The sequence below is a fragment of the Hevea brasiliensis genome, chromosome 9, assembly GCF_030052815.1.
Source record: "Hevea brasiliensis isolate MT/VB/25A 57/8 chromosome 9, ASM3005281v1, whole genome shotgun sequence".
In the NCBI taxonomy this organism is placed as follows: Eukaryota; Viridiplantae; Streptophyta; class Magnoliopsida; order Malpighiales; family Euphorbiaceae; genus Hevea; species Hevea brasiliensis.
In genome coordinates, this window is record NC_079501.1 from 29,615,426 (window position 1) to 29,625,919 (window position 10,494).

A 10,494-nucleotide genomic window follows, 5' to 3' on the forward strand; every position below is an offset into this window, starting at 1 on the left:
AGTTACCCTCTCAAAACTCAAATAAAATATATAAATGATTGTGTAGTCACAGGGGTTACCTTGTACGTTGGATATTTGGCATTTTTTGCCAATTTGTGTGATGGACCAAGTGATGCATTCTGATTTGATGAGATTATTGATTTTAATTTTCACACTTAAACCACCAGAAAAGTGGATAAGAACTGTGAATTAAGTTCAGTTAATTAATAATTACACTCGATTTTTTATTTTTTCTAAGTTAAGATACCTTGGTGGTGCCTAGGTGACATGATTTGATTGTCAGTGCTGCATATGGAGCCAAATAAAATATCGAACACGCTGAGAAAGTCTAATGCATTATTTAAGTGGGAGGCCCATACATGTAATATTTTTTTTAAATAATTGGATGGCATTGGCAATTGCCACTATATTCAATCTATGGGTGCTCACCATCAAGACTCGAAAATTTCTTTTCAGACAGATATTTAACCAAAATCAATGAAAAAAAAAAATTCAAGGGATTGGTCCACTCTTTTCTTTCAACAAACATGCACTACAGGTCTTGTGGTGGTCAACCTGTAAATTGTGTGTATTTCAAAGATCAATGAAAAAATAATTAATTAAAATTTTATTTTAAAAAAAAGAATAATGTTTTTTTCCTAAAATTTCTGCTTAAATTTCATATACATTTGACCCAATTCTTAGTTTTCTCCTATTCTATGAGTAAATTTGTTTTATTCTAATTAAATACTCTTCACTTTTATTATTTATTATTTTAAAATTAAGATATAAGATTGTAGTTTATTATTATGTATTTGAATAAAAATTTAGTTATTATATTTTATTGTTTTAGCTTGAGATTATACTCAGACTTTAATTTCTAATTTTATTTTTTATTGATGATACTATATGTAGAAATAAATATATAATTTTTTTTTATATCATTTGTTTTGAACTTTCGATCCCTAAAAGATTTTTCTAACTTCGCCCCTTCGTGTAAGTCAAGCCCTGCATTGCAGAAAAGATGCCAAACTTTAACCCCAAGCTGGTTTGCTTGTCATGCTATATAAATCACGAGGTTTTAGGCGTAAAGCTCAACACACCCGCTAACTCTACTAATTGCTTGTAAAACAAGAAAATCAACTTTTCAGAGAGATACTGGATTCTTGTCTCTGCAACTGCGATCTTCTTATTGCTCAAATCTTTCTTGACTTCATGTGTTATTTTTGACGATTAATGGGAAGGGAATATTCTTGAATCTTGGCATATCACTTTTCAAAAATTCCATAGGCAAGAACACAAGGAGGTCATATAATGACTTTACTATCAAGCTCCTCTAGAAGTACTTTCTTCAAAGCATGATACTGTACTCTGTCCACTACTCCAAGGCAGAGATCTGGAATTGCTAGATTCAAGCATATTTCTTCAAGATGCAAATTTGGAGGCCTCAATTAAAGAAGGGACCTGCAACTGTTAGAACTCTGCTCTTTCTTTTACTAGTCCTCTTCATTGCTGCCTTCTTATCTTCCTCATGGATTGATACTGTAAGTTCTACAACTACAATTAGTTAATGTATCAACTTCACTTCGTCGCCTAAATTCTTGAATCCAATTTTCTTTTTCCTGCAGTCTAAGTTTTCAGTGGAAAGATCAACAAACAAGACAGTAATAATTTCTCTAGAGCACAAAACCCTCCATAGAAAAGTACTTGAATTCCCACTTAACTGCACTATCAAGAACGAAACTCAAACCTGTCCAACAAACTACCCAAGAACTATATTTCAAAGCGAAGATCAAGACTCATCACCAAGAACAGTATGTCCGGACTATTTTCGATGGATACATGAAGATCTGAGGCCATGGATTGCTACAGGAATAACCAGGGATATGGTGGAGAGAGCCAAAAAAACAGCAAATTTTCGTCTGATAATAGTCCAAGGCAAGGCATATATCGAGAAATATAGAAAATCAATACAATCGAGAGATATGTTCACTGTATGGGGCATTCTGCAGCTTCTCAGGAGGTATCCTGGAAGGTTACCGGACATGGAGCTGATGTTTGACTGTGATGATAAGCCGGTCGTCCGATCAAGCGATTACAGTGGACCAAACTCCACAGGACCACCACCACTGTTTCGGTACTGTGGTGACAGGTGGACAATGGATGTAGTGTTTCCTGATTGGTCCTTCTGGGGATGGTAATGTTTATCTCTTCTTCTTTGTCATTTTCAGTTTATACTTTTGTGTAACAAGTGGAAATCTTAAAGCTTGGCTTAGAATATCCTTTTCACTTTTTCTTTATCATTTCTGCACAAAATGTGTCTACTGAGCTGGATGGCAAAAAATAATTTATGTAGCCGACCTCAACTACTTTGGATGAAGGCTTAGTGGACCCTTTGCATGTATTCTAAGCCTAACAAATTGAATTTATAGACTAAAACTGGTAACAAGTGTGATAGTGTATCTATTGCAGGGCTGAAATAAATATAAAGCCATGGAATGATATGTTGAAAGACATAAAAGAAGGCAACAACAAAACCAAATGGATTGATAGAGAACCCTATGCCTACTGGAAAGGAAACCCTTTTGTTGCTGAAACCAGAAGGGACCTCCTTACTTGCAATGTCTCTGATGAACAGGACTGGAATGCTCGCTTATTCATCCAGGTAATATTCCTGAAATACACGCTATCTAAGAATGTCTACAGGGTACTTTAAAGAATTAAATTCATAGATCCTAGCTTTCCACTCATATGTTCTTCAATGCCTATGTCTTTGGAATACATGTTCAAATTTCTTTTCTTTCACTTTGCATTATGACAACAATAATATTGAGCACTGAGTTTTTCATATTTCCTCCCCCTAAATAATTTATAGTCTAACTAGCAAGTGTAATTTGCAGGATTGGATTCTTGAATCCCAGCAGGGATTCAAGAAATCAGGTTTAGCAAGCCAATGTACGCACAGGTTATACCTGCTGGTGATCTCAAAGCAATACTACTTAATTATGAAAATTTTCAGTGATAAATCTTGACTCTTTTTCCTAATTTATGTATTCATAATTCACATATATAGGTACAAAATTTACATTGAAGGATATGCTTGGTCTGTTAGTGAGAAGTATATTCTAGCCTGCAATTCTGTGACATTGTTTGTAAAACCATACTACCATGACTTCTTCACGAGAAGTCTGCAGCCTCTGAAGCACTATTGGCCTATAAGGGACACCGACAAATGCAGATCGATTAAATTCGCGGTGGACTGGGGCAATAAACACAAGCAAAAGGTATTCAAATTCTTAATTTATAAGTCGATAACCCTTTTGTCCTGAAAACAAAATAAAAATAAAATGAATGTCGCATGATGCACTTGGCAGGCACAAGCAATTGGGAAAGCAGCAAGTGATTTCATTCAAGAAGAATTAAAGATGGACTATGTGTATGACTACATGTTTCACCTCTTAAATATGTATGCTAAGCTACTGAAATTTGAACCGCGAGTAACCGAAGGAGCTGTGGAGTTATGCTCTGAGGTTATGGCTTGTCCTGCAGATGGGTTAGAGAGAAAGTTCATGACAGAATCATTAGTGAAGAGTCCTTCTGTTACAGGACCATGTACCATGCCTCCTGCTTATGAACCCAGAGTTCTAGGAGCCTTCTATAGGAAAAAATTAAATGCTATAAGGCAATTGCAGAAATGGGAAGATGGTTGCTGCAAAATGAGAAAGTCTTAGCAAAACCGAATGATCAGAATCTATCCAGAGGATCAGATCCATTTTGTCTAGGTAAAAGAAGGGTAATTTAAATAACAAACTAGGCTTTAGCCCGCTTATTGTGTATACATTTGAATTCATAGCATCAAAATGATGGATTTTTTCAAGTAAAAAATATTATATTTTTATTATAAATTAAATAAGAGTAATCTTTAACAGCATGTTTGAAGATTAAAAATTTGCAATAATTCAATTTAAATTATGTTTTTATTAATTTTCATGTTTTGAAATATAATAGATGAAAAAAATTCAATTTTCTTAACTTAAAAAATAAATTTATTTTAAAATAAATAAAAATTAAGCCAAAAATAATCTGATTGAGTGAAAATTCAGTTAATTCTTTTCTTGGAAGCCTAATAGTATTTACACAATGATATTATAGATAAAAAAAAAAATTGAAGAAAATTTTACTTATCATTTTCTCAATGGTTTGCACTTCAATTTTATCTAAAGATATAAATAAGTAAATGAGTGAAAAGAATTGTGCCTTTTGCAGTAATCAATAATGGTTGTTTAGAGCATTTAGAGAAAAAAAAAATCATGAAATACAATATATTTTTTAATTTTTAAAATTACATCTACAAATTAAATTAAACTTATATTTACTATTTTAATTTTGATTCTTTGTTAAGAATTGAATTAGAAACACACTAAATTGAAATCAAATTGAAAATAGATTTTATACATATATTTTATATATTTTTTAGATATATTTTATCATTTTAGTAAAATTATATATATTTATATAAATTAAGATTGTACATATATAAACTAATTTATCTTTAATTATGTCTTGTATTTTATTTTTCTGCTTTTTTAAATAATTTTACTCTTAAATTCATTAAATTATTTTTTAATTTTTAATCATATGACTGAATCCCAAATGCTTTTTCAAAATTTTACCAAATTAAGATGAAATAATATTTAATTGCAAAAATTAAAATTAATTAGAAATTCCCTGAAAATTAAATAATCATCCCAAGTCAAATTTTTATATTATTCTATGGCTGTACAAAGCAATCTTTAATAGAAAATAAAAAGGGACATTAACAAAGTATTTCAAATTTTAATAGTAAATATTTGGCTTGGGGCTCCTGTGGCTGAGGACCACAAATGATAAGTGTCGGCTGGTAGTGTCCAGTCTTTATATTTGAAAAAAATAATAAGAAAAAACATTTCTTGGGACCAGCACTTGTGAATAGTAAAACAAAAATTTTACTTTCTTGAAAAAAAAAAGTAAAATATAGAATTTTAAATTAAAAATTAAAAAAAATTAAATCGAATCAGATTAAAAATTTTTAATTTGATTTGGTTTATTAATTTTTACACCATACTCTTATAAATAATCAGATTTAGTGTTTTCAAGAATAAAAATTCAAAATTCTCGCACAATCTCAATAAATAAACGTAATTATTCACTAGAATTGCAAAATTATTGACTTCAAAATACAATTACAAGAAGAAATCATACATGCAGCAACATTTTACTCTGATTTCAAATTATCCAATAGCAACAATGATGAATAATCCCCATCAGAAATTAAATTAAACTCAGTCAAGTGAGAATTAACTAACAAACTTATAAACGCAGTCACCGACCCATGAAATTGAAGAAGCACAGTGTCGGTGAGGAGGACTTCAACGGTGAGAAGCAACCAAATGGTGAGAGGACAATCGATGGAGCCATGGAGGATAATTGATCGGCCCAATAAAGGCGTGGAGGACAAATCATAGACCCATGAAATTTCAACTAGACATTTGTAAAGCAGAAGATTCACGTTCATGTAGGTGAGGCTTTTTTCTCAAATTCCAATCACAAAAGACAAGACAAAATAATGGAGGAGGAAGAGAGGAGGCAACGACTTTGGATCGAGAGGGGAGGCTTTGAGAGTCGACCAGCAGGGAGGGAGGTTGTTAGGGATGGCAAAAGTTCTTGAACTCGATTCAACTCACCCTCAACCTGATCAATTTTTCTCCATCTCACCTTTACCCCGAATTGTGCAAGGCGAGGACGAGGAGGCCTTCTCCCCACTCCGAATCTCTGTTGGAGGTGGCAATTTTAGACATTATCCGCGAATACGACGCAAATACAATACAAAAATATAAAGTTTGGATTAGGTTTATTCGTGTTGAATCTGTGTCGACTTATTTATACTGCAGGTATAATCGTATTGTGTCACGGGTTAATCCGTTAATCCGACTTGACACGTTTATGATACGGTTTAATAATCGTATTACGTGTTAACCTATGACCCGCTAACCCATTTGACCCATGAACTTACTTATATAACGTGTTAAATAGGTTAAATCGTATCAAACCATATTAAATGTGTCATTTCATGTTAAATAAGTTGTGTCGTATTGAATACACCTAATACACTTTAATATTAATCGTGTCGTATCGTGTGACCCATATAATAGAAGGATCGTGCTCGTGTTTAAATTTTTGAAATAATTTATTAATTGTGCCCCTGTTCGTATCGATCTTAATCATGTTCGTGTCACGTGTTGATACGACACGAACACAACTCATCAATCCGAATTGTCATCCTTAATCTCTATAACTCACTCCGCACAATAACATATTATTATTTTTTATTAAAAAATAATTTATTTCTGTATATGTATATATTCAAATATTATAATTTTAGCAAGAAATATAAATATATTGTTAAAATTATGTTTAAAACTTGTATTTGTAATTATATTGTTTTAATAAATAAATTTATATTATATAATAATAAATTAAAAAGAAAAAAATAAAAAGAAAGCTCTCTATGGGGAAACCCTGCCTCACACCGCTCCCCGGTGAGAAGTCCCCGCCTTGACCCTAAACTCCTATAGGGTGGGGACTGGAGGGGGCAATCCTTGCCCTTGACTCATCCCATTGCGATTCCTAGAGATTGTAAGTTGGGAATTAGGGTAGATGGGTAGAGAATAATGAAGAGTGAAAAGTGGAGGAGAGATTTTATAGGGGTGATAAAACAACATAGTATAAAGGCTCGGTACAATTCGGTTATTTTGATTTTTTTACTAAATTAACCAAACTGAACTTATTAACTAATTTTTTGAAAATTCACTAACCAAAACCGAATTGTCTAATGTAAAAGCCGAATTAAATCTATTTAGTTCGATTTTTTAGTTAAAACCATTTAGTGCTCACCCTACCCCCATCCCTTACAATCTCGCCCTCTCCTCAACATCTTGGCTCCATATTGGGCCCATGGTTGTGGATTTTCAATGTGTTGATTTAGGGTTGTTGATTTTGAATTAGTATGGTTTGTTAAATTTGGGAATAAATTTTTAGATTGTTACTTTTTTTTGACAAGTTTTTAAAGTTAACGATTTTTGGGATAATATTTTTACTGAATTTGGAATGAAATTGATGTATTTATTGATTTGGAATAAGAATGAGCACCAACATGAACTCAGGATTCTCCGTGAGCTCAATCTGAATTTTCTCATTTCTCCTCTCTAAACTCATAGGTTTATTAGGCTACTTAGATTAACAAATGTTAAGTTTGTTTATTGTCGATTGTGATTGTATTTAATTTGTGTTTTTGGGGATTGATTTGCGTTTGAAATGACAGATTAATCTCTTTATAAGGATCAATCTCTTCTTGATTTTGGGGATTGACCTCTTGATGGCGCTTTTTTGTTGATGGGTTGTAAAGGGAGGGAGGGAGAAAAGAAACAATAGTTAGGGAGGGCTAGCAAAAAGGAAAAAGCAAAGAGAGAGGTGATAATATAGAGAGAGAAACGCTAACATGGAGATGCTAAGTCAATAAATTATTGTAAACTCAAATATTAGGTCATATAAATTTTAATGTTATCTAAATTAGTGTTGATAGAGTTTTATATTATAAATTAAAATTTATAGACAATGCTATTAAAAGAAGAAATAATAAATAAAATTCTCTCACTCATTGTGAAAGCAGTGATTTGATCTCCCCTGTTTAAAACCCATATGGTTGAATGAAAATAACCATACCTACCATGCTCACAAGTCACAAGAAGCTAAAAAGCATTAATTGCTCACAGACAGTCAAGAATTGTTGTCCTAAATGAACGTTACAAGCAGATTTCTGTAAGATTATGATCGGACCTACATTGATAATTGCCTGAACTACCTAGCTCTTAATTTAGGAATCCATGCATGACCATTTTGGTTCACTAATAAACTTGATTCTCGCAGCTTTAGAGAATATACAAAATGCCATGCAAATAATTAAGATTTATGACCATTTAATTATTTCCGTTCCCTGCTAATAAGCCTGTGCTATAGGGTAGGCCAATGAAAATAGGTCATCAATGTTTTGCTTTCATTTCTGTCGGCAATAACTACAGAAAATGTATTGAAATTGACAAGACTCATAGCCATTAATTTCTCATATTAATGTAAAAATTAGTAACTTGTACCATTTATTTAAATAAGTATCTAAACCTATAAGATGATTTTTTTATATAAATATAAAAATTTTAAGCAAATTGTTGCCTCCATGAAAATTCCTTGCAAATATGAATTTATAAAATAAAAAATAAATGGGTCATAAATCTATCAGAATGTTCTCAACGAAAATATGAAAAAAGAAGTGCATAAAACTGATTAGAAGAAAAATGATATACCCAACAACAACAATGAAGGTTTACGCTTCTTATATAGACATTAAATAAAACTCTGTTGGAATTCAATTGAGGGAAATTCGAGATTCAAAATTTCAAATAAGATGACAAACTTATTTTTAACAGGTAAACTTAGTTAAGATATTTATAATTTTGTACGATTGAACCGTACGTTCGAATATTTTAAAGTGATACTATATCATAGATATATGAAAATTTTACAATTTTAAAGGTAACATTTTATTTTAATTAATTGCCATATAAATATTTTTAATTTCAATTTTGGCAATTGAATTAATTCATAATTAATCTTTAAAATTAAAATAAAATTATTAAAGTTAAAAAATTAAATATAATTATAAAAAGTGATAAATTTTTTTAGTTCTTTTTATGATTAAACTTTTCTTAAAATATAAATTACGTAACTACAATGTTGGGGCTACACAATATATAATACAAACATCATTTAAAGGATAAAAAAAGTGACTATTTTTTTTTCCTTTTTTCTTTTATTGGTGCCAAGAATCTTAATCGTTGGACGAAATATCATCATTAGTAATAATTAATTATCCTTGTCAAAAATAAACATTGATTATAACATTTGCAATTAGTGGGAGACATTGGTATGAACCACCTTAATTAATTTAGCTTAAATTTGAAGTGTCCGTCAGGAGCTGTGTCAAGGCAAAGTCAAAAGGCATTCTTTTGTAATTTCAAACACCAAAGAAATGGTTAAGGCTCTCCACGATATTAACTGTTTTACTAACGATTAACTGTTTTATTATAATAATTAATTATTTATATAATTATTAAAATAAAAATATTTAGAAAAAATAATTATTAAATTTAAAAATAATGATATAATTTTATTGACTTTAATTAAAATATTTTAACAATCTCTAAAAGCTATAAGGGTGGATTTTAATGAATAACTATTTTAATATTTAAACGCTAATTTAAACACTATGCCATCAAATAATATAAATGAGAGAAATAATATTTTAACTTTGATTAAAATACTAAACATTATATTAAAAGTTGTTGCCGAATGAAATTTATTTGAATGAAAGTTTTGGAAGTAATGTATAAATTTTTAAAATAAAAGGTTAATTTGTTTGAGAATATATTTTTTAAACAATTTTAATATTTTAAGAGTTTTCGAATGCTTTTAAACTTTTTAAATTTTCTTTTATAGTATATCTAATTGATGAATTGAAAATTTTTTATAAGTAATAAATTTTGTATTATCTATATTATTATTGTCATTATATTTTTAAAAATTTTAGAATTATTTTTATTTAGATATCAAAACATATTTCTTTACACAATAAAAGTATTTATGTAATGTTATACTTTACTTAAAAATAAGACGAAGTTAAATATGTTATATTATCTGACCTTATTTCAAATAATTTCCAAAAAACTAATTTTATCTTATGCTCCTCCCAAACTGAGGCCATAGAGATGTTATAATATTGATGGAAGCCTTCAAACCATTTTAGTGTCTGTTTATCATTGCTTTTGGAGGTCTAAAATTATTTTTCTAAATAAAAATATCATTTTATATGCTATTAAGAAAAATAGTTTGAAAAAAATTATTTTGTTATTTTAGTATTTTTATGACTAAAACTTATTAAATTTAATTTTAAATTATTTTTTAATATTTTCTAATTAGTATATCTAAAAAAATAATTTTTTCAAAATAGCAGTTCCAACAATAATACTAAACAGGCCTTTAATATGCTAGTCTGACAATCTACCGAGTCTTTTTGAGTACCTTTCTTTTAACCAAACTTTGAAAAATTCTTCATTTTGAACTCATCTTTACAATGAATAAGATAATCTATCTAATCCCACTTCATCGTAAATATAAATTTTATACGCTACGTGTTTATATCTTGTATTCATCTCTCGTATTCATAATGAATCAGATTAAATAAAATTTTCTCTTTTTATATATTAATTTTTTTTTATTTAAAAATTTATTAGTAATATTTAGGGTTAATTTAGTTAATAAAAATGAGAACTCTCATCTCATACAATTGATTTATATTCAACAAACATATAGGTAAAAAAACACATGCTGAGGCGCATGCAAAAACTAATCAAGTGCAATAAAATC

At 29.7% G+C, this 10,494-nt stretch overlaps 1 protein-coding gene across 1 annotated transcript; it reads left to right on the forward strand.

Annotated features, from left to right (window-relative positions):
- The first annotated feature begins 951 nt into the window (after positions 1-951).
- On the forward strand, positions 952-3,910 carry LOC110644369 (uncharacterized). Its single transcript, XM_021797090.2, has 6 exons — positions 952-1,523; positions 1,608-2,176; positions 2,452-2,644; positions 2,880-2,944; positions 3,053-3,263; positions 3,354-3,910. The coding sequence occupies exons 1-6, from the start codon at positions 1,410-1,412 to the stop codon at positions 3,708-3,710; spliced, it is 1,509 nt and encodes a 502-aa protein (XP_021652782.2). The 5' UTR covers positions 952-1,409; the 3' UTR covers positions 3,711-3,910.
- The last annotated feature ends 6,584 nt before the right edge of the window (positions 3,911-10,494 follow it).

Coding starts and splice junctions, on each gene's coding strand:
- LOC110644369 (XM_021797090.2), top strand. CDS start 1,410: ATGCAAATTTGGAGGCCTCAATTAAAGAAGGGACCTGCAACTGTTAGA. Junction 1,524..1,607: donor CTTCCTCATGGATTGATACT/GTAAGTTCTACA, acceptor TTTTTCCTGCAG/TCTAAGTTTTCAGTGGAAAG. Junction 3,264..3,353: donor GCAATAAACACAAGCAAAAG/GTATTCAAATTC, acceptor TGCACTTGGCAG/GCACAAGCAATTGGGAAAGC.